The sequence below is a fragment of the Talpa europaea genome, assembly GCF_964194135.1.
Source record: "Talpa europaea genome assembly, chromosome: 2".
Taxonomy (NCBI): domain Eukaryota; kingdom Metazoa; phylum Chordata; class Mammalia; order Eulipotyphla; family Talpidae; genus Talpa; species Talpa europaea.
The window spans coordinates 134,948,126-134,973,493 of NC_140068.1; the positions used below are offsets into that span (position 1 = coordinate 134,948,126).

Here is a 25,368-nt window from a genome sequence, read left to right on the forward strand (position 1 = left end):
TATTATATACATTCATCATTCATTTTCTTTGATTGAAATGGGCATTACTAAAATTTAGAAATTCATTACACATGTTTCCACAACTGAGTCAAAGTATGTTAAAATTGCTTGAATTATTATTGATATTCAGAACCACTTCATGTTTGAGATGAAGTGGTGATTTCAACTGGCTTCTTGCCAACCTTGATTGAGTGTGGGGAATTTAGTAGGTTAAGTCACAGTATTGTGTCAATGGTTCCTTTTTTTCTTCTAACCAACATCACTGAGAAATTAAAAAGAAATACGGCTAATTTCACTATGAGTGGGTTTTTTCTGATGGGATTTTCAGACAAGCCTGAGCTAGAACTCGTCCATGCTTCTCTGTTCTTAGTCTTATATACCATGGCGGTAACTGGCAATCTCCTCATTATCATCTCAACGTCCATGGGAAATAGTCTCCACTCACCCATGTATTTCTTCCTGAAACATCTGTCCTTCCTGGATGTGTCCTACATTTCCGTGACTGTGCCAAGGTCCATTTACAACTCTTTCATGCACAGTAGTTACATTTCCCTATGGGAATGCATAGTGCAGTGTTTTGTTTTCATTCTCTGTGCTTTTGCTGAGGTATTCATGCTCACAGTGATGTCTTATATCGCTATGTGGCCATCTGCGTTCCACTGTGCTGTGAAATCATCATGGATGTCCGCAACTGTGTCTGTGGAGTCCTAGGTGTCTGGATCCCTGGGGTCATTTCTGCAACCATGCACACAGCTGGCACTTTCTCCATGCACTTCTGTGGTTCCCGTGTCATTCACCAGTTCTTCTGTGACATCCCCCAGCTCCTGAAACTCTCTTGTTCTAATCAGTATATTAGCAAGGTTAGGGTCAGTGTCTTTTTGGTTTTTATGTCCCTTCCTTGCGTTATACTCATTGGGGTGTCCTCTGCACAGATACTCTCTACAGTGCTGAGGATGCGATCTGCCGAGGGCAGAGCTAAGGCCTTTTCTACTTGCCTTCTCCACTTCGCTGTCGTCATTTTGTTTATTTCAACCAGTGGCTTTGAGTTTCTCAAGCCACCTTCTGACTCTCCAAGTGCACTGGACATTTTGCTCACTATTATGTACACTGTTGTGCCCCCAACTCTCAACCCAATGATCTATAGCCTGAGAAATAAACCCATGAAGGCAGCTCTCTGAAAGGTTTTCCAGAGGAGAAAATCTGACCTATTTTGTTGAGGCACATCTGTTAATTCTTGTTTGGGAAAAGTAAAAATATATTGGAACACTTTGTGATACAAGTGCAAATAATTGAGCATATGAGAGAATCAAGGCGAATACTGAAGCTCAGGAGCAACTTCTAGAAAAGATGACTAATCTCTCAGTTTTTGAAGAGGAATTTTATTATTTGCAGGGAAATCTTTCAAGATATGGATAGGTTCCTGTTTTATGTATTTATGTGATATATCCTCTATACATTGAGGAATACTGGGAAGGATTTTAAAATTTTCCCTATTTAATGATTCATCTGTAGGGAACTGGGAGTTTCAGTCCTGCCATAAAAATCAGTGCTGTGTTTTCTTGAAGTTAATGAGTTGTCTTGAGACTGCAGTTTCAGCTGCATGTCCCTGTGAATAAAGTGATTTATTCACAGGAACATGAATATATCACTTTATTTATAGGAAGCATTTTCCTGGGACTCTTTCTTCTGTATGCAGCCACTGCATCCTCATTCTTGACATGTGCCATTTAGGTGGGATGAGGGAGGAGGGTACACACTTAATTGTCAGCTTTGGTGAACCAAACATAACACAATCAATCAAATATTCAAAGCTCATGAAGAAATGAGTATATGGAAATTCATCATCTCAGACAGTTGTAAGTATAGCGTATCAAGTAAAAAATATTCACACAGCAGTGCTATAAGCATTACTGCTTCAAATGCAATAGGTTAAAATCTTACCCCATGAAACCAGATTGAAAAAATGGCCATAATTTTAAAGCAGCTAGTGTAATTCCTTCAGGGATCATTTCTATTAGCATGATGAAAAACAGTAAACATGTGGTTCTTTTCTCAGTTTATCCTGTTACACTGGAGTTGGGCTACTACATCACAGCTGCATGTAGAGGGAAACAGTCCGGCTCTCAGCACCTGCTTAACACCAGCTGTGTGCCTCAAAGTCCTCCATGAGCAATAGACTGAGGTCACTCTGCAAAAATCTCATTATACCATTTCTTTGTGACTTAAATTGCATTGAAATAATTGTCATTTACATGGGAGGGATGTTTAAATAGCACAATAATCTATTAGTCCCATCCCATCCTCCTTCCATCTCTAGTAGCTTCAATTCTCCAATGATGTATCTGGGCTTGGTTTTGATTTAGATTTGTCAATTCCTTTTATATTTTGTTCTCTATTTTCCACACATTAGTGGAATCATCTGTTTTTCTGTCTTTCTCTCTCTAATGTTGCACTTAGCATAATCCCTTCAAGTTCCATCCATGCTGTTCAAATTGCAAGATTTCTTTTTTTTATAGTCGAGTATATTCTGTCATGTATACAGATAACATCTTCTTTATACAGATAACAAACCTTTAAAAAGGATTTATTTATTCATACAAGAACTGGGGTACAGGCCAGATGCATGGGGGGGGTGAGAGGATTCACCAGAGACAGAGCGGGGAACAGAACAGGCAGACTGACAAAATACACTGCTAAAGGGAGCAGCAGATGAGGCAGGAGAGGTCTGCTGCACCATGTGGGATTCTTGCTGGCTGGCCAGGATCGAACCCGCACTGCAGAAGCTGCGGACAGCTTCACAGTGTGGCGCTCAACAGCCTGTGTCACCAGGAGCCCCCCCCCATAACATTTTTTTAAAACAGTGATTTGCTGTTTACATAACTTGATTAATGTAAATTGTACTGTAGTTAGAAAGGGGTGTGTATATCCCTTCAAATTAGTGGTTTTGTAATCTCTGGGTAGATACCTAGGAGTGGAAATAATGGATCATTGAGTAAATTTTTCTTCAGTATTTGAGGACTCTGTAGGGTTCCATAGGGACTAGACCAATCTATATCCTCATCCTTGGTATGTAAGGGTTTGTTTTTCTGCCTATCCTCATCAATATTTGTGACGTCTAATTTTTTTAAATGGATCTTTTTTATGAGAGTGAGTTGGTATTCAATGATTTGATTTGCATTTCCCTGAATAATAGTGATGTTGATCACTTTTTGGTATTCCTTTTGGTCATCTATATTTCTTTGAGATGTGTTATTTACTTCTGTACATTTTTGATTGGGATATTTGTTTTCCTTTTGATGAGAGTTGTATGAGTTCTTTTGAGATCTTAGACATTAGCATCTTTTCATGTGTAAGATGTGTAAATGTTATTTTCCTTCTATGGTAGTATGTTTTAATTGAGCAAGGAAAAAAACTGAGAAAACAACTCTTACTGTGGTATTAGAAATCTTTACACATTAATGATAACTTAAAATGTAAATAAACTAAGTTTTATCAAAATACAGCTCTATTTTGACACTCTCTGTTGAGAAATCTGTTACCACTAAATGGATTAAAGATAAGGACCAACTCAAAAGGAACCGACTTCTGATGATAAGCTTACCAGGTTTGGGAATCCAATCAACAGAATTTTATTATGGTTAATAATATATTACTCTATTCTTGAAAGTTGCTAATAGAAAAACAAATCTCATGACAAAACTATATAGGAACTATGTGACATGATATGTGTATCAGAAAATACTACAGTGATTATCATTTTAGAAATTGTGTGTCAAATCAAGACATTGTACACCTTAAACTTACACAGTCATACTCAAAGTTATATTCAATAAATTTTTATTAAAAGCTATACCCAACTTTTGCTGTCTGCAAAGCATTTGCTTTAGATTCTGGGACTCTCATAGTGTGAAACAAAAAAGATGGAAATTTATATTCTATGCAAATGGTAAACAAAGGACAACATAGGTAGCAATATCTGCATGAAGTAAAAAGGATATTACATAAAAATGCATGAAAAGCCAAAAACATTTTTAAATAATGATAGAGATCAATTCATCAAGAGGATACACACACACACACACACCAAACATCAAAGCATTCAAATTTAAAGTAAATTTTCATATATCTGTAGTTAGAAAGACAGCAACACAATAATTAAAGGTGGTTTATATAACACAATTTCAAAAATGGATAGTTTACATAAACAACAATCAGTAATGAAATATTGAGTTGAACTACATTGTAGACCAAAGAAACATACACAAACTTTCCAACCAACAGAGAAGAACACATTTTTCTCCAGTGCACAAGGAACATTCTCCTGGATAATAATATATTAGGTCAAAAAAACAAGTATTAACAGATAGAAGATGATAGAAACCATGTCAATGTAGAATATCTTTTCTGACCACCATGTTATGGTATTAGAAATACATAAAAAGAAAACTTTACAACACTGGAAACTAAACAACACAGTTCTCACAATCAATAAGTAAAAGATGAAATCAAGAGAGAAATAAAAATGTGTCTTGGTACAAATGAAAATGTACACATAGCATACTAAAAGTTATGGCATGTAACACTAGCTCCAGAAGAAACTTATACCTATTTAACAAACATCCCAATTTTATAGGTCAGAGACTAGCCAAGAAAAACAACCTAAGTTCAAATTTAGAAGAAGGAATGAAATAAGGAACAGAATAAAAGAAATAAAAGAGCCTAGAGAAAGAGAATTATCAGAAATAGGAAGAACCGGTTATTTGAAAAGATAAGCAAAATTGAAAAAAAAAAACTTTAGCTAGACTAACAAAAATAGATCTTAAGCAAAACCAGAAATGATGACAAGACATTACAACTGATGCCACCAATACAAAAGATTACAAGAAACCACTATAAACATTGATATGACAACAAATTTAATACCTTGTGGAAACAGATCTTTTCCTAGAAATGTACGTGATGGTAAGACTAAATTACCAAGGAAAGAAAATTTCACAGGTCAATATTGAGTAATCAAGTTGAACAAACAACAAAAATGATAAAAATCATGATCATTTCAGTAGTTAGACAAAACATTTAGCAAAGTTCAATATCCTTTCAGGATAAAAGTTCTAACAATTAGGTGTAGTAATAAAGGCCACGTAATGTAATAAAGGCCATATATGTAGCCATCTCTCATTCAGGGAAACATGAAAAGGTAACTGCCCCCTTCAATTTTTAAATTGAAAGGAGATTCATCTTTTTGAACATCACAATCTCTTTGTCCAAAGCAAAGGTACCTTGGATTTTGTTATCTTTCATATTAATATTTTTAAAGATTTATTTATTTATGCACATAAGAGCTGGGGTACAGGCCAGAGGTGTGGGGGGTGAGAGGATTCACCAGAGACAGAATGGGGAACATAACAGGCAGATTGACTAAGTACACTGCTGAGGGGCGCAGCAGGTGAGAGAGGAGAGGTCTGCTGCGCTATGTGGGTTGCTCCCTGGTCAGGGATCGAACTGGTGCTGCAGTGGCTGCAGATAGCTTCATAGGTTGCATTTTAACACCTTGCACCACCAGGGAGGCCCCCTTATTAATAATTTTGATATTACTATAAACTCATAGATAAAGTGTTAGAGAAAATTTTAGATTTCACTATGACCAAGACCTATCCCAAATTAAAAATATGTGTTTAACTCCTATGTAGCTGTCATGAAACCTCTACCTGAAGAGTTATAGGACCTCATCACATCTCTAGGACACCACATTTACTCCTTAAATGTTGTAACATTTTAGAGTTTTTCCTTGCATTTCCTTACTGATATCAGATGATGATCAACTTTTAATGAGAGTATTGGCCAACTGTTTGTCTTCTTAGGAGAAGTCACTATTCAGATCCTCTCCCTTTTATTAACTGGGTTGTCAATATTTTATATTTGAATGTTTTGAGTAATTCACATTGTGCATATTAACCCTTTTTGGCAAATGAGGTGTAAATATCTTCTCTCATCCAGTGGAAAGACTTTTTTCTCAATATAGTTTCTTGCATGTTACAAGTCTTAGTGTCATGTTGTTGCATTTCTTTATCTTTGTTTCTTCTTTAGTCACCATTGGATCTGAATCGTCATATATATTTCTAATGCTGATGACAAGGTGCATAGTCTGTTTTCTTCTACTGTATATTTTTCAAAAAAATTTGTTTCCACATTTTTCATGTTATTCTCACTTGCATTTAAAAAATAATCTACCTTTTATTGCTAGCCAGTAATTAGACAGCTAATCAATTTTTGTTCCTTGAACTTATTCAATGGCTCACTTAGTTTACTTACAACAGCTGTACTTTATAGATTATTTTTTTAAAAAAAGATTTATTTATTTATGCATACCTCTGGGGTGTAAGCCAGAGGTTCAGGGTGTGAGAGGATTCACCAAGAGAGTGGGGAGCAGAACAGGCAGATCTACTGAAATACACTGCTTAGGGGAGCAGCAGGAGAAGTCTATGTGGGTTGCTCCCTGGCTGGCTGTGGATCAAACTTGTGCTACAGTGGCTGGTGATAGCTTGACAGTGCTGTCTTTAACTCCTGCACTACCAGGAAGGCCCAGAACTTTATAGATTCTTTTGATTTCTATTCACACACCATTACCTGTCAGTAAAGGGTTTGCGTTCTTCCTTTTATGTTTTAATTCTTAATGTTTTATTGCTGACTGGGTATTGTAGGCTAATGCTCTTTGGATAAAAGTAGTTAATATTAAACTAGTCACAATCTTTTCTAACTGAAACATTTGAGTCATAGATACTTATATATAAATAGCTATGACAGTCATGTGATAAAAAGCTAATCTTGAATAGCGGCTTAATGAAGGTCAAGAATATTGACTGGATCAAGAAGATGTGGTACATATATACCATGGAATATTACTCAGCATTCAAAAAAGATAAACACATGCAATTTGCAGCAACATGGATGGCGCTGGAAGGGATCATGCTCAGCGAAATAAGCCAAAAAGAAAAAGAAAAATACTGGATGGTCTCACTCATAGCAAGAATCTAGAAAACTTAAATAAGGGACCAGGAAAATGAATATAAGAAAGTGAAAATCAAAATCAACAAAAAACTATGAACCAGAGACACTTTTAGGGGGGCGGGGGTGGGAGGGGAGGGATTGGGGTCAGAATGGGGGGGCTGCAATTGTATGGGGAATATAACAATAAAATTTATAAAAAAAAAAAGAATATTGCTACACACTTAAATAAAGTTTATAATTAATTCTTTTAAATAATACGTTAAAGTATGTTATCAATATTGTCCCATTATTTTACATGAAGAATCTATACTATAAAGAGGGAAGCAGTTTGTGGACAAGCCACATAGCCATTAAAGTGAGGAAGTAGGATATGCATTTGGAAAATGAAGCTCCAGGTGTTATGAGCTGAATATTAGCCCTAACCCTATACTTAATTATAGACTTAAATTTAGTTTAAATCATTGTAATTTCTGTCTTATCTAACTCTTGAAATCTTGAAACAAAAAGGAAACTAGAATATGAGGACAGTGGTACAAGAGATACATTTGCTTCCATTTCTTAGAATGATACCTGACAGAGTAAGAATTCTGTAGGGTTATGAGATAGAGTGAGGGAGAATGAGAGAGAGTGGGTGGAGGATGGAAAGTGAGGAGAAAGGGGGGAGAGAGAGAGAGAGATTGAGAGAAAGAGAGAGAGAGAGATACCAGAAAGAGAAAAGTGGACTGGGGTTGCTCTCTTGGGCACTTGGCTTTTCACCAGCTCACAGCAGGTCGTTGTGATTCCAGGTCCGCAGAATGGATAGGACGCATTCAGGAATTTTTTTTATTTATTTATACAAGCACTGGGTATAGTCAGAAGCGCGGGAGGGTGAGAGAATTCACCAGAGCCAGAGCGGGGAGCAGAGCAGGCAGAAGGACCGAAGGACACTGCTGAGGGGAGCAGCGGGCAGCAGGAGAGGTCTGCGCGCCATGTGGGACCCTCCTCCAGTGTACAGGGAGCAGCGGGGGATTGAACCAACATTGCAGAGGCTGCGGGCAGCTTCGCAGCCCAGCGCTCAACCGCTAAGCCACCGGGGGGGCCCAGCATTCAGGAATTTATCTCCCTCTTTTTCTCCCTGAGTTACTCATTTCTTCATTTCCACTTCTTTTGTAAATAAACCTTTTATTAACCTTTTGTGTGTGCCTGTAGTTGAGCATTAATAAGTCCCTTTTAAGCACGTGGGTGAGGACCCACAGTCACGCAACCCATTTCATATAGGGGTGGCTCTTTAACACCTTCACCAAAAGCTCACCAGGAATGCCGTGCTCTTGGCAGAGCTTATTGACAAGATGGCGACAGGAAGATCAAGGCACTTACCGGGAACCCTCAGGTTACAGTCACTTTTGTGTTTGTAGAGGTCTACATTCTCCATAGACAGCACTTCCATTTTCCTGCCTAGAGTTATAAGGCTGGCTGCCATTGCTGTGGGATAGAATGGGGAGTAATTGCAAGAAAGGAAGCCCTGAAAGTTTTCAGCACCTGAAAGACCTGCCACCAAATCACACTCTTTCTTGGTGTGGCGGTCAGAAGGCTCTAGGTATTAGCCTTCTAAGGGTGAATACTCCTTTATCCAGTTTGTTATCAGAAAGAAGCCTTTCTGCTTGTGTGGGCCAGGAACTATCAAATTTTGACATACATTTTTTGAGAAAAACAAAATATAACTTTTTATTTGCAGTAACATTGATTTACAACACTGTACATGCTTTGGAGATACATATCCTTCCCTCTTCAAATGTGTGTTACGACTCCTCACTCACCACCAATCAACCCATTGTCTTCTACCAGAATCCACTGGGCACTCAGCTCTTTGTTGAGGCAGATTTTCAAATTGTTCTGACTTCAGTCTCATTCACAACCTGCCTTCTGACATAACATAATGCTTGCTTTTGTTAAGCTTCATTTACTGCTCCAAAATGGGGCAGAACAAATATTTTTATTCTCACCTCCTTCTTCTGTCTCCCAATCTTCTGAAAACAGATGTTTCCTCTTTGCTTGTGTAAGTCATTCACTCCCTTCCATTTTTTGCTTCCAAAAGTTTTTGATCTCTTCTCTACTCAGTTCTTTTGCAGTTCAATTTTCCCTGTCAATAATTTGATCTTATATTTAACATAATTTATATGGACTTTAGAAAGGAAGGGAAATAAGCACTTTGTTCAATTTGCTATGCACTGGAAACTCCCTTGCTCTTTTAAATAAATCACTTAGTTTTATGGCAATAACATTAAAACAGTGGGAAAATGTGAACTTGAAAAACCATGCTTTAAATAAAATAGTATTTTATTTAACAAAGTGTTGTATAGTATGAAAGTATAATATATTTTTTTTATTGCTGATAAACGTCATTGGAAGCCAGTGATGCCCTCTGCCTTGACACATTCCAGAGATCCTTACTTGGACAATAATTTTCTTTACTCCACATACATTTGTGGTTTGATCTCTTCATTCACAGAACTGCTGAGTCATCAAGAGATCTGCCTTTAGTATGAAATTCTCAAACACATAGACATCAGTATACATGGCCTTTTGTTTAATTTTTCACCTATTCTGAATTTAAATTGGTTTGTTAATTGTGTCATTGATCATGAAATTTATTTCACGGGACAATTACCTATTATTTTTGGAAAGTGCTAGTATTGTCTAATTCTTCAAAGTTATAAACATAGAGTGAGCATAAGTTATTGACTGTGCATATAATGAAAAGTCATTGAAATGCTAATCAATGTTCTTTGTGCACAAGGAAAATTCTGAAGGGCAGAGATCACAGGTCTATTTTATCCATATAAATGTATTATTGGCTGAGTTTCATTACAAGGAATTTAGTAAAAATGATGTCAGAATGAGAAAAGGTAACTGTGAGGATAATAGAAAGAGTTGTAGTTATCAAAACTGAATTTAAAAAATTTGGATAATTGTACAGGTGAGTAAGGGATTAGGTTGATCCAGGTCTAAAAGGGGACTTACCATTCAGCATGCATCTGATATTTCTGTAGTAGATGAATCCAGATTGTAGATTGGGAGGTAAACATTATGACTAATGGGAGGATGCCACATACTGTTTGGATAAGGATATCTTTCCTTAGAATTTGTGTGAGGAATACTTTTTCTCCAAACTGTAGGAATGTAAAACTACATATTCCAAAGCAAGACTAAGTGTTATAATTGAATCACAATCATCGTATCAGTTAAGTCAAATCCTTAGATCACAGTAGACTAATTACAATTGCTTGGTCTATGACAAAATATATTTAAATCAAACAACCAACATATTCCTTCAGATGTCAAAAGCTGAACTCATTTGATTTTCACAGGTGAGCCTAGGAGAGAAGTAATAATGACTATTGACTACCCACATAATGTATTCCTAGAACAATAAATACATTTGCCATCTAGTTCATGCAGTCTGACACTATGCTTATTACCAACAGAGTTTGCGAATGATGACAGATATTTACTGTCCTTAAGCCTTCTGACACCTAAAATACTCATAAAAAAATCCTTGATGTCCTCATCATTTCAGAAACTGAGAAAGAGAAACTAAGGGTCAGAGATACTAAGTAATGATCTACAGCTCTGCAAATGATTAAGACAATTTTAGATACTTCAATGCTATTATCAGCATTCAAGCAAGTGTGTCATGCTTTCTCTAAGTTAGTGAAAAAGTAAATCACTTGATTTTCCATATCATAAAGGCCAAAAAAGTGATTGACTTATTTTCCCCTATTTTCAGGTGATTATAATTTCATTCAGATCTAAGTGTAATGGATAAGAAATTACTGATTAAGATTTTGTAATTTTACAGTTAAAAGTAATAAGCATGGATTAAGGAGAACTCCTCTGAGCAGAGAATTAGAAAGAAGGAAAGATGCTAGTTGATATTTACAGATTACTTCCTGCCAGCTATTTTAACTGTAAGACCTATTCAATCTTTTGCTCAACATAAGAATAAAATGCATTCCTTCTTTTCCTAAGAAAAGCTGGATACACAAAAATAGAAAGTTTAATAAAACTTTCACAATCTCCAAAAGGTTGTTGTTGAGATAAATTCAGTTCTCAATTCTCTGGTGAAATCACTTCTCTCTACCCCTCTAAGCAAATGAAAACTTTGTGTTTGATAACTGGTACATTTAGGGATTAATAATTTTTTTTTTTACAAATTTTTGTTATTTTTTGGGGAAGGGGATAAATGGTAGAAGCACATAATACAAAGGTACAGGAAAAAGTCAATAAAAGGTTAAGTAAATAAAGGAAGAGTTAAAGGAAAATGGAGTATCTCTGGTTCATAGTTGTTTGTTGATTTTCATTTTTTCTTTCTTATAGTTAGTCTTTTTCCTGATCCCTTATTTAGGTTTTCTAGATTCCTGCTATGAACAGAGACACATTATGGGGAGGGGGGAAGTGGGGAAAATAAGGGAGTTGCAATATTGTATGGGGGATATAAAAATAAAATTAAAAAAAAAGGAAAATGAAGTAAGAAAATAAAGAAGGGCAAAGGAAGGAAAAATAAGAATAAAAGGGAAAGAGAACAAAGCAAAAAAAGAAGACAATAATAAGAAAAAGGAAGGAGTGATTAAAAATAGGGAGGTTAAAAAAATACAGAACAGGAAGGAAGGCAAGAAGCACAATGATATCAACAATGGAATTTAAAGAGTTTGGAGACAGGATCCAGATGAAGCCTGGGAAAGAGACCAGAGAGGACAGAAAGTTCTCAGGTCAAGCAACAGGCAATGATGCAGACTGTAAAGATGGCATCCATTCCTCATAGAACTGTAAAGCTCCTCAGCAGAGGAATACCCAAGGCGACCTTCAGTTTCATTTTGTCACAAAACTTGGCCACTGTGCGCACTGCCTCCTTGTTATGAGCCCTTGTCTCTGTAAAATAGTCTCCCCAGCGCTCCTTTCACATCTTTATTCCTCAGTGTGTAGATGAGGGGATTGAGGGTTGGGGTCACTACTGTATAAAACAGGGAGATAAATTTTCCATGAGTATGGGCAAAAGAGCTGTTAGGCTGGCCATAGATCACTAGAGCAGTGCCATAGAAGAGAGACACTACTGTCAAGTGGGATCCACATGTCCCCAGGACTTTGCGCCAAGCCTGGGCTGACTTGATCCTTACAACTGCCCTGACTATTAATCCATAAGACATCAGTATCAATGACAAGGGCAAGAGGAGCAAGACTAATGAAGCAATGAACACTTGGACTTCATTGGCATGGATGTCCACGCAGGCAAGTTTAATCATTGAGGGAACCTCACAGATGAAATTATAGATCCGCCGGTGTCCACAGCGAGGCAGCTGGAGTGTGACAGTACACTGGATGAGACAGTTTCCTATTCCACACAGCCACGCAATCCCTGTCAAAACCCTGCACACCCTGGGGTTCATCACAGTGATATAGTGCAGAGGTTTGCATACAGCAGCATAGCGGTCAAATGCCATGACCACCAGCAGAACACACTCAGCAGAGCCCGTTGCCAGGGACACATAGAGCTGGACCACACAGCCCAGGAGTGTGATGGTTTTGGCTGGTCCCCTGAGGTTCCACAGCAGCTGGGGGACAATACTGGTGGTAAGGCAGATATCTACTAGGGAGAGGTGACTTAGGAAGAAGTACATAGGTGTTTTGAGTTTAGGGTCGATGGAGGAGACCAAAATAATGAGGGTATTTCCCACCAGGGTCAACAGATAGGACACCAAAACTACAACGAAGAGTATCTTTTCCAGGTGGGGCTGGTCAGAGAAGCCCACCAGGATGAAGTCCTCCTTGGCACTGCTATTGGTGATGCCCATTATCTGTTCAGAGACAGAAAGTATTAGAGGAGCTTAGAAAGAGTATCTGATTGGACACTGATCACAATATCAGCCTTTTCAAAGAACTCTTTGAAAGAACTGAGAGAAGGGCCTCCCTCCCGGTACAAGGGGTTAAGCATCAGCACTATGAAGCAATCTGCAGCTACTGTAGCACAAGTTTGATCCCGGCCAGGGGGGGTGACCCACATGGCACAGCAGACCTGTCCTGTCTCACCCACTGTTCCCCTCAGCAGCGTATTTCAATAGATCTGCCTGTTTCGCTCCCAACTGTCTTTCATGAATGCTCTCACCCACCACACCTCTGGCCTGTACCCCATTTCTTGTATGCATAAATAAATAAATTTTGGAAAAAAGAACGAGTTGAGTGAAATTGCAGCCACATCGGGGCACACTGGCTACCATCCTGCTGAAGCTTCAGACAATGACATGAATGACAGGACTCTGGAAAGAGAGGCACAGGAAGGCTAATCAGGAAAGAAGAACCTTCTTACAGATAATCAGGAAGAAACTAAGATAAAATATATCACTGAAAAAAATAAAGAAGGAAAAAGGAAAAAAAGTCAGACAAATAAAAATACATTCAATTTAGTTTATAGCTATGACAAATATTTAAATTTAAATGGCAAGAAACAAAGTAATGAGAGTACAGATTTACTGACAATTGTAACTTTTCAGTTCTCTAAAAATAAGCTTGAGCTGACATTTTTTTTCAAGAATTCATGTTACATAAATGACAGCTTCTAGAGATGATAGTTATTTTTGTGAAATATTTACCCTAGAAAGTAGTAATAGTAGCATTCACTTCTAAATGTTGAATGACTATGCACATAATCTCAAAAGAATATTTCCCTTAGGGATTAGTTAAATAGTTTAGTCCATCAGGATGGACAGCGCATCAGGTTGCAATTTCCTGTGACAAATGCAGAAAATGAGCTCATTACCTCCTTCTGTGTGGTAAAATAGAAAGGACACAGGTTTTAAGGCCCTATAATGAATATAAAGTTTGAATCTGAATGGAGGAATGAGAATCAGGGAAAGGAGGATTGTAAGTGAATGAACGAGGCTGTCTCAAGGTACAGCATACTTACTAGAATTTCTTCTTCTAGTAGAGAACTAGCTTTTCTGAAGCTCCAGTTATAAGCAATTAATGTGTTAAATAGTCAATTTATTCACTCATACAAAACACATTCCTAAGACCATCACTTTATTTCATGTTGGGACAAACACGCACTTTCTACACATCATCAATAAAGTCACTCAGGTCTCAATATGTTTCCCTAGCAGACAACTGCAAAATAGAATTTATTTTATTACTTGTTTTGCAAATTAACCAAGAAGGTAAAATAAATTAAGCTGTTCTCATGATTGTAATCAAAGGATGTAATCAAATGATTATACCTAATATTTTAACTTTTTTGAATGACACTTACAAGTTCATGGAAATAAAATGAGATCAGGGGTCTGGACATTCAATATATCAGCACCAAGAAAATGAATATTCTCTTGAAATAGTGAAAGACAAACATAATAGTAAATGAGAGTATAAAAGGACCATTAAGGAGCAAACCAGTTTACAAATATTTCTCCTAATTCTAGTAAATGCACTCACAACTACAGGCATACACATCCATGCACACAAACACACACAGTTGTCATCCTCCCATTCACTCATTCAAGGTCAATTCTCATTTGCTTCATCAATGGGGAAAAAAGTCATATTTTCTATCAAATGAATAAGATAAAATCCAGATGTGCTGATCTCTTTAGTCCTGCTTCATGTTCTACTTTACCTTCCCAGTCCAAGAAGAATTTCCCTTGTGTTTCTGTTGCCCACCTCCCATACTTGCACACTATCTCAACAGAAATGCCATGAATAATCAGTTCACATTATTGAACAAATTCCTTATTTATAAGAAAATCTATTATCTTATTTAAGCTTGCAGAAAGCTTGTATTCCACATGATGTAGAATTGAATGACATAGTGTATCATATGACCACCCATTCAGAGGTAATCACATTAAACCTGAGTCTGAATTCACCATTGAATATTAAGAAGCATAGGCATGATGCAGATGGGAAGCCAAGGCATGCATACAAGTGAGAAAGGCAAGAGAGAGTAAGTTTGCCACCTTCCTTTGCACACAGATCATCACCTTGACATAGAAAAGAACTTGGACCCATCGGGCTCCGGTTGTTACCTTGAAATGAGGAGTCAGTGGCTGAGGTGCACATAGTGCTTGTAGGGCTGTTACTGGAGTGAAGATCCCTGAGGATCAGCTCATCTGGGGAGACTGGAGAGGACAGAGGACACTGAATCTGAAAACTTCCCAGAGACATGGTTCTCCTAAGTGGCAATTAGTACTGGGCTCTGTAGTATCCACAGAATTGTCCCAGGAGATCATTCTGAAAGAAAATCTTTGCTCCTCTGACCTTTCATTGCTGTTTATCTCTAAGGCAAACCACAGGGGTGTTTAACCTCTGCCCTCATTACTTCCCACCATTGAGTTGCTGTCTCATTTCTGTCATTGTCAAGGTTCAATTCCCATCACTAATATACTATGTATTAAACATAAATATTCTGCATATATCCTGTTGGCTCATAAGTTTAAATTATTTTCATCACAGCTAAATGTTCTTTCCCCTGTCTTTTCATTACATCTCCCTTGGAAAACCACCTGCCTGGCGGTTGAGGGCCATCTCCTCAATACTATAGGCATGCAAGTATTCCTGGAGATACACATCAAGTATGTTGAAATATGCCATTAACAAATCATTGATCTTTTAAAATTTTAAGTAGATTCTCAGTTCTGCCCAGATGTCTGTCTACATGTCTCCTGGTGTTTGTCTTTCCCATCTCCATGGAACGTATTCAACAAATTCTTAAATACACCCACCCTGTATCCCACATTGTCCCAAGCAGGTTCTCTTGGGTTCTAACTACCAAGATAAAACAGTGGCCCCAAAAGGAGACTTCGTTGACTTTCGCCTGCCACCTATAAAATAATCCATAATCCTAGTCATCCTTTGTACTTTTCTTTAGGATGAAGGGAACCTCTTTTTCTCTTAGAATAATCCTTCTTCCAAGATTTTATTTTTTTTAAGATATATTTTGTGCATACAAGAACTGGGGTGTAAGCCAAAGGTGCGGGGAGGGTGAGAGGATTCACCAGAGAGAGTGGGGAGCCGAACAAGCAGACTGACTGAAATACACTGCTGAGGGGAGCAGCGGGCGAGACAGGAGAGTTCTGCTGTGCCATGTGGGTAGCTCCCTGGCTACTCACATCGAACTCGTGCTGCAGTGGCTGCGGGTAGCTTCACAGTGCTGTGCTTAGCCCCTTGCACCAACAGGGAGGCCTTGTTTTTCTTTTTAAAAATAAATATTTTTTTTCTTAATAACATTTTGAATAGATTCATAGATCTGGTCTTTACTACAAAAAGACACATTTTCAAAATTTTTTGTGTTTGCTTCTTGAAAGAACTGAAATCATGTGTGTGTACAACACATTTTCATTTATATTACACTAGGGCACTTTTACAAAGGAAATACTACTGTGATTTCCACACCCTGATATATGCTTTTCAATTTCCTGTTTCAATATTAAACACTATTATAATTCCCTAACCATATGCAAAAATGCATATGTATTGTGTGGACGCTGTGATGTTTTGAGGATCCTGACTGATGAAAGGTAAGGGCAATCATGATAGTTACTTAAGTTCTCAACCACTTGGTTATAAAGATGCTGAAAAACAAGGATAAAAAACAAGAAGTGCAAGGACAGATACAGACCTGGCTGTGTGGAAAGTCCCTGCCACAATCAAAATTAATATAACATACCAAAGAGAGATACCATAAGTCCAGGCACCAAAATCAAGCAATTTGAGATGCTTATGAACTCCATGCCTGTAGCCATGAAGTCTTTTCCAGAGTTTGGCAAAAGCCACCAGGGACTCTTGCCCAGAGATGTGGTGATCGCCCCCAAACTCACCCTCCACCACATCCTCCTCTTCCCCATCACCATCCCACACAGAAGGTTCTTGAAACTGTCCCACACACTCTGCACCAATCTCACAAACTGCCTAGGTTCATTACCCTGTTTTGTTGTTAATTTCATTGTATGTTTTTATTATTGTAATGCAGGACACCCATCCCTAAATAAATTCATATTGTGGCTATTTGCCTTGTGTTGATTTGAATTTTGAGTGAAATCTTGACACTTTGGATATATTAACACTCTAGAGATCCCAAACCTGATTACACAATAGGTCAAAAATCTCCCATCTGAGTATGTACTTCATCCCTTCAAAGACATTTCATGAGTGGGCCTCCCTGGTGGCACAGTGGGTTGAGCACAGTGCTGTGAAGCTGTCTGCAGGCTCTGCAGCACGGATTCAATTCCCCACCGGCAGGGAGAAACCCACATGGCGCAGCAGACCTCTCCTGCCTTGCCTGATGCTCCCCTCAGCAGTGTCTTTTGTTCCTCTGCCTGTTTTGCTCCCCGCTCTGTCTCTGGTGAATCCTCTCATCCTCCAGCACCTCTGGCCTGTACTCCAGCTATTGTATAAATAAAAAAAAAAGACATTTCATGAGTGTTGAATATTTATCACACACACATGAGGTGTCATGCGTTTACAAGTCCAAGATTCAACTTGTATTTTCCAGACCATGTCAGCCATACTGTACATAAATATAGACAGAGAGGTAAGCAACCTGTATAGTATAATCTAGAGTTTGGAGTATTTAATATTTGGGCTCCTTAATAATAACTTTCTAGCCCAGAAAGTCACTGCTTCCTTTTTCTTTTTTACTTAGGAATTTTGTTCTCTTCTCAACAATCACCTCAGGGCTCCTTTCACATCCTTGTTCCTTAAAGTACGTATAAGAGGGTTGAGGGTGGGATCTGCCACAGTATAAAGGAGGGTAAGGAACTTTCCCTGGACATAGCCATATGATCTCTTTGGTTGGATATACATGGCTGAGCTAGTCCCAAAGAAGAGGGATACCACAATGAGGTGGGAACTGCAGGTCCCTAGGGCCTTGTGCCAAGCTTGGACTGATTTAATTTTTATCAGTACTTGAACATTGAATCCATAGGAAACCAATATCAGTGACACAGGAAGAAGGAGGAGAACCAATGTGGCCACAAAAAGCTGCACTTCGTTTGCATGGATGTCAACACAGGCCAACTTGATCATGGCCGGCACTTCACATAAGAAGTGGTGCATATGTGATGTCCACATCGAAGAAGCTGGAGGGTGATGGTCCCTTGGATGAGTGTGTTTCCAACTCCACTTAGCCACGCTATTCCTGCTAAGGACTTGCAAAACGATGGGTGCATGATAGTCGTGTCAGCCACATAAAGGTCAAATGCCATGATGGTAAGCAGAACACACTCAGTGGGCCCCAGTGAGAGGGATACGAAGAGTTGGATCACACAGCCCATCCAGGTGATGGTCTTAGCTGGTCCCTTCAAATTCCACAATAATTGAGGGACAATGCTGGTAGTGAAGCAGAGGTAAGAAAGGAAAGATTTGTGAGGAAGAAATACATGGGTGTGTGAAGTTTGAAGTCTAGGTAGGAGACCAGGATGATGGCTGTGTTGCCCATGAGGTTCAGAAGATAGGATATCAAAACTACCACAAAAAGGATGACCTCCAACTGCAGCTGGTCTGAGAACCCAAGAAAAATGAAGTTCTCCCCAAATGTTTCATTGTTTTCTTCCATTGGTCTGTTAAGGTGAAAAAGAAAAAAGGACACAAGGAATTCATTTGAGGGTGTTACCATCACTACTATTTATTTATAATGTCTGAGGTAAGCTCTTAGATGGGTTTTATTACATTAGTGAAGTTTCACAGAGAAGAAAAAGTGGATGTTAGTAAAAGACATTTCCCTAAAAACAAGCATTCTTTTGTATTATCACTTATGTCTCACTAAACATTTTCATATGGCCATCCCTGTCTTTTGATAACTACTGTTAAAGGTAATTTTCTTTTAAGATAATTTTCTTAAAGAAAAGAAAAGCTTCCATTTTGTCTTATAAAATTATGCTAGTAGAAGTAGTAGGAAAAGAGGATAAGTATGCTGTTTGATTTAAATGTTCAGTATGAAATAAAATATGAGTGATTTTTGCCCATTATAATAGAAATCATGATACAAAAATAATGGATAAAAGTGAGGCAGTAGGTCAGGAAAATAAGCAGACTATATTTTGTCTCCTCTCTGACAGGTGGGTTATGATGTTTCTTACAAGTAATTATGTGCTTGGAGGGTGATGTAGGGTCAGATAGGATTTCAATATAGAGAGAAGCTAAATAATTTTATCAATTTTTCAACAGCTGACAGATTTTTCCACCAAATTTTATATCTCTTAAAGTTGATGGAAAAAGGATAATTGTGAAACATGCCCTTAAAAACACATAGGTACACAAATGTAGATAGTACAAAATATTTTTGATAAAAGCATTTAAACAAAAATAAGTTTAAAAAAATAAGGTAAAGACTTCACCCTTCAGCCAGGGCAGCTGCAGCATGACCTCAAGCTAGCCCAGCGAGCTCAGCTTCTAGCATCCCCACCCAGAGACCATAGACACCTCCTCCCACAACCACACCATGGACACCTACAGACAAAGCTGTGCACCAGAGTGTATTCCTCCATTGTTCACTGACCTGAGAAGAACTGCCAGAGATATTTTTAACCAAGGCTTTGGCTTGGGGTTGGTAGAACTGGATGGGAAAACAGTCGTGCAGTGGTGTGGGATTCTCAACACCTGGCTCATCTGATACAGACCCAGGCAGTGCTACTGGGACCTTGGAGACCAAATATAAATGATGTGTGTATGGTCTGACTTTCTCAGAAAAATGGAACACCGATAACACTCTGAGAAGAGAAACTGCAATCAAAGACAATATTTGTCAGGGCTTGAAACTAATCTTTTAGACCTCCTTTTCCCCAAAAACCCAGGAAAGAAGTGGTAAAATCAAGTCTTCTTACAGGAGGGAATATAATACAGCTTGGTTGTGGTGTTGATTTGACTTGGCTGGACCTGCAGCCCATGGCTCAAGGGTCTTTGGTTCTGATGGCAGTCGTGCTAGGCACAAAATGACCTTTGATAGTGCCCAACCAAAGGTGGCCAGGAACAATTTTGCAGTGGTTCACAAGACTGGGACTTCCGGATACACACTAATTTCAATGATGGGACAGAATATGGAGGATCAATTTATCAGAAAGGACATAAAGATCTTAACTTCGGTAAACCTTGCTTGGCCATGAGGTTCCAATTGCACTCACTTTAGCATTTCAGCTAATCAGTCAGATGGGAGAAGTTTCTTTTTAGCTCTTCTGCCCATTTTTTGACTGGATTATTTTCTTTGTTTTTGTTGAGTCTCATCAGCTCTTTGCAGATTTTTGTGATTAATCCTTTATCATTAGTGTTGTGTGCAAAAATGTTCTCCCAGTGGGTGGGGTTTCTCTTTGTTTTGGTTATTGTCTCTTTTGCTGTGCAGAAGCTCTTTAATTTGATGTAATCCCAGCTGTTTATCTTTGCCTTCACTATCATTGCTTTGGGTGATGTGTTTGTAAAGATGTCTTTGAGGTGCATGTCATGTAGTGTTTCTCCTGTATTTCCTTCTATATATTTTATGGTTTCAGGTCTTATGTCTAGTTCTTTAATCCATTTTGAATTGGTTTTTGTGCATGGTGTGAGGTAGTAGTCAAGTTTCATTCTTTTGCATGTAGTGACCTAGTTTCCCCAGCACCATTTGTTGAACAAACTTTCTTGGCTCCAGGGCATATTCTTTGTTCCTTTGTCTTCAGATCCCTGAGCAGGGGATGTCTTTCATTTCTTTGTGTCTTCTTCTAGTTCTTTTAACAGTGTTTCATCGTTTTCTTTCTCCTTTACCTCTATTGTTAGGTTTATTCCCAAGTATTTGATTTTTTTGTTTCAATAATAAAAGGGATGGTTTTCTTGATTTCTTCTTCTTCAGATTTATTGTTTGTGTATAGAAAGGCTACTGATTTTTGTGTGTTGATTTTGTATCCTGCCACTTTACTAAACTGATTAGTTGAATTAGTTTTTCTGTGAAGTTTTTGGGGTTCTCTATGTGTATTATCATATCATCTGTGAATAATGATAGTTTGACTGCTTCCTTGCCTATTTGGATTCCTTGTATGTCTTTCTCTTGTCTTATTGCTCTGGCTAGGACTTCCAGTATTATATTGAAAAGCAGTGGTGAGAGTGTACATCCTTGTCCTGTTCCAGATCTTAATGGAAATGCTTTCAGCTTTTCACCATTGAGAATGATACTCTCTGTTGGCTTGTCATATATGGCCTTTATGATGTTGAGGTATGTTCCTTGCAACCCAAGGATTTCAAGGGCCTTTATCATAAATGGGTGTTGTACTTTGTCGAAAGATTTCTCAGCATCTATTGATATTATAAGGTTGTTTTAATATTTTGTTTTGTTGATGTGTTGGATTACATTGATTGATTTTTGGATGTTGAGCCATCCTTGTGTCCCTGGAATAAATCCTACTTGGTCACGGTGAATTATCTTATGGATACATTGTTGGATTCTGATAGCTAAAATTTTATTGAGGATTATTGCATCTGTGTTCATTAGCAAAATTGGCCTTCAGTTTTCTTTTATTGTGTTGTCCTTGTTTGGTTTTGGTCCCAAATCCTGTGAGCTGAAAATAACAATCCCTTTCCCCAAACTGAGAGTCCTCTAATGCTCATCCTTTAATACACTTTTTTTTCTATTATACTGTTTGAAGTGTGAGCATCTTATCCTGGTCTGTTCCCAACCTTTTGATTTGAACATGAGAGTCCTTTGCTTCACACATTTTTTCTATCTCTCAGATAGAAAAAGTATGTTACCACAAAAGTATGTTACCAAAAGTATGTTACCACAAGTCAGATAAATTTATAATCCTAAGAATTCAATAAGGTAGCTCCAGCTCAATTGTTTAGCTTTCTAAAAGACTAACTTAATTTTATTAGTTATGATGTAGAAGAAAGGTATAAAATTATATTCAAAAGTTTTATCTTGTGCATTTTCAGTTAATCTTAACAACCATCTTTAGTAACACAAAGCTAGTAAGACTGAGTGATTAGATTTCAGAGTAAAAATAGTTTTGGATATTCTTGTTAAATGAACATATACTAACTTTTCAGTATAATGCAGGATAATTTGTCAAAGCTCATATTTTTGTTTTCTTCTAATGGAGGGTTTACAGCATATTTAGAATTTTTTTTTTTACTGATCTTTGTCTTTCTAACTTATTTCATGTAGCATAATTCCCTCAAGGTCAATGTCTCTTGTTGCAATGAGAGGACTTTCATTCATAATGACTGAGTAATATTCTGTTGTATATATAAACACATCTGCTTCAGTCCTCATTCTTTGATAGGCACCCTCTTTGCTATTGTAAGTAGTGCTATAATGAGCATAGAGGTGCATGTATCTTTTCAAAATAATAGTTTCATATTATTTGAATGAAAACCAAGCATGGAAATACCGGATCATACTATAGATCTATTTTTAACTTGGAGAAAAATTCATTCTGTTCTCCATGGTAATTGCATCAATATACCAGGGTATGACTTTTCTCTTTTCTCACCTCTTCTCCAGCACCTGTTGCTTCCTGTCTCCTGGGTAATAGCTTCTCACAGGTGTGAAATTAGATGTCACTGTGTCTTGGATACGCCTTCCCCACAAAACAGAGATGCACATCTTTCATCAGACTGTTAGATCTGTCTTGTGTGACAGGAGCCTATTCAAATCATCTGGATATTTTTAAAAATATTTTATTTATATATATTTTACATCATTGTTCATTTTTTGAAACGATGTTTTCTTTCTTTTTAGATTTTTTTAAATTTTGAATTGTATTAGTTGAGTATATGTTTTTGGATATTAATCTCTTGTCTGACATATGGCTTGCAGATGTCCCCTCCATTTAGTAGTATGCATTTTCCTTCTAATGGTTCCTTTGACAGAGCAGAAGCTCTTCAGTTTCATTGATTTTGTTTTAATTTCCCTTTATTTTGGAGTCCAATCCTCAGAGTCATCTTTAAGGCCTATTTCTTTCCTTTTCTTTTCCTTTTTTTTTTAAAAGATTTATTTATTTATGCATACAAGAACTGGGACACAGGCTAGATGTGCAGGAGGGTGAGAAGATTCATGTGAGAAAGAACAGGGAACAGAACAGACAGACTGATTGGAACACTGCTGAGGGGAGCAGTGGGGCGAGACAGGAGAGGTCTGCCGCACCATGTGGGTGTCTCGTGGCCGACAGGGATCGAACTCGCAATGCAGAGTCTGTGGACAACTTCACAGCACCGTGCTCAACCACCTGTGTCACCAGGGAGAACCTAAGGCCTATTTCAATAAACTTTTTGTCTCTTTTTCCCAATGTATTTTATGGTTTCAGATTATCACTAAGGTATAAGTCAGTGAATTTAGGGTCTATATTTTCTGCCTTGTTTTAGGTATTCTCTTCAAGCTTTTTTTTTTCTATTATGAACATATTTTTGTAATAAGTAAAATTTTCATGTAAATAGGTATAATAATTACTTCAAACAATAGAAAAATACTCTGTAGGATCAATGAATGTAATTGCAAATTTTGGTCCCAAGGTATTTACCAAGAATGACGAATACCCACAGCACCAACACACTCTGCTTGTGCCAAAGAGATAGTCTAACCTCCAGAGGCCAAAGAAGGGTTGAAATGGACTTATTTTTTTCTACACATTCAGATTTTTCTAAATGTGACTGAATACAGAGACAGACTTTGAGCTAAGTGTCAGTTGCTCACACTGACACTTCAGTTGAGGGAAACAGTTTGTGACTATGCTCTGGTGAGTTTCCTTAGAATTTAAAACGATAGATTTCACAGAAAAATTGAAAGCCCAGAAGGTGCTGGTTTTGAGTGGATGAGAGAACCAGTCACTGGTACTTACTTGTAAAATATGAAATATTATGTATGAACTATGAGAATAAATAGATATTACGAATCTGGGAGAGAACATAAATTCTCCTTCCTTTCCAGAAACATTTTGATGAGTGTAGTTCCCACCTTCCTAGCAATGCCTTTCTTTATGTAACCATCTCAGCAATAATTCAGTGTGAATGTGTGATGGGATGGCACACTCTGATATTCCTTGTGTTCATATTATTCATTGACTTTTATCATACTGACTTATAGAGATATGAGGTGCTTTCCAGGTCAGAGATCATAGATAACTTGTCAAAGTGGGCTAGAGACATTAAAATACTGAGATGGATAAAAAAGCCAGAAAGAAAAAGGAAAATACCGATGGTCTCACTCATAGCAGGAATCTAGAAAATTTAAATAAGGGGCCAGGAAAAAGAATAACTATAAGAAAGTAAAAATCAAAATCAACAAACAACTATGAACCAGAGACACTCTATGGGTGGTGGGGGGCGGGGAGGGGAGGGATTGGGGTCAAAATAGGGGGGCCGCAATTGTATGGGGAATATAAAAATAAAATTTATAATAATAAATAAATAAATAAATAAAATATTTTAATGAGAGCCAAATAACCACATACTCCATCTTTACAATGTATCACAAGTAATATATAAATATTTGATTGAAAGGGCATTGTAATCCATGCCTCTTGTCACAATCAGTAGTTCAGCCTCTTGATTTCGTCATCTTTTTTTTTTTTTCAAAGATGTATTTTGTATTAATACAAGAACCAGGTACAGGCAAGATGTGTGGGAGGGTGAAAGGATTCACCAGAGACAGAGAGGGGAACAGAACAGGCAGAATGACTGACATGCACTGCCGAGGGGAGCCTCGGGTGAGACAGGAGAGGTTTGTCAAGCCATCTGGGTTGCTCTGCCATGGGTGGGGATCGAACCAGCACTACAGAGGCTGCAGTCAGCTTCACAACACTGTGCTCAACCACCTTGCCACCAGGGAGGACCCCCAGATTTATTCTAATCAGTCCTCAGGGAAAATTCTGCATGGTTTTTATAAAACATTTTAATGTAAACCAACATTGGTGTTCCAAAGCTCCATTAGCAATTGTATTTTTTAGAGTTATTAATTTATTATAAACATTCATTGTTCATTTTCTTTGATTGAAATGGGCAATACTAAAATTTAGAAATTCATTACAGATGTTTCCACAACTGAGTCAAAGTATTTGAAAATTGCTTGAATTATTACTGATATTCAGAACCACTTCATGTTTGAGATGAAGTGGTGATTTCAACTGGCTTCTTGCCAAACTTGATTGAGTCTGGGGAGTTTAGTAGGTTAAGTCACAGTAATTGTGCCAATGGATCCTTTTTTTTCTTCTAGCCAACATCACTGAGAAATTAAAAAGAAATATGGCTAATTTCACTATGAGTGGGTTTTTTCTGATGGGATTTTCAGACAAGCCTGAGATAGAACTCGTCCATGCTTCTCTGTTCTTAGTCTTATATACCATGGCAGTAACTGGCAATCTCCTCATTATCATCGCAACTTCCATG

At 37.7% G+C, this 25,368-nt stretch overlaps 2 protein-coding genes and 2 pseudogenes across 4 annotated transcripts; 2 read left to right on the forward strand and 2 right to left on the reverse strand.

Moving 5' to 3' along the window:
• Positions 1–381: 381 nt before the first annotated feature.
• Positions 382–1,178, forward strand: LOC311188351 (olfactory receptor 14J1-like; the record flags this gene model as incomplete). The annotated part of the gene is made up of 2 exons (XM_084259455.1): positions 382–512; positions 623–1,178. 2 exons carry the CDS (start codon positions 382–384, stop codon positions 1,176–1,178), a joined length of 687 nt encoding a protein of 228 aa, XP_084115581.1.
• A 10,722-nt stretch (positions 1,179–11,900) lies between these two features.
• Positions 11,901–12,836, reverse strand: LOC311167471 (olfactory receptor 2G3-like; the record flags this gene model as incomplete). Its single annotated transcript, XM_084228491.1, has 1 exon — positions 11,901–12,836. The coding sequence occupies one exon, from the start codon at positions 12,834–12,836 to the stop codon at positions 11,901–11,903; it is 936 nt and encodes a 311-aa protein (XP_084084617.1).
• A 4,831-nt stretch (positions 12,837–17,667) lies between these two features.
• On the reverse strand, positions 17,668–18,583 carry LOC311167490 (olfactory receptor 2G3-like; annotated as a pseudogene). Its single transcript has one exon. The product of its transcript is annotated as an olfactory receptor 2G3-like (transcript).
• An 885-nt stretch (positions 18,584–19,468) lies between these two features.
• LOC311188352 (non-selective voltage-gated ion channel VDAC2-like) lies at positions 19,469–20,129 on the forward strand (annotated as a pseudogene). The gene has a single exon. The product of its transcript is annotated as a non-selective voltage-gated ion channel VDAC2-like (transcript).
• Positions 20,130–25,368: the final 5,239 nt, after the last annotated feature.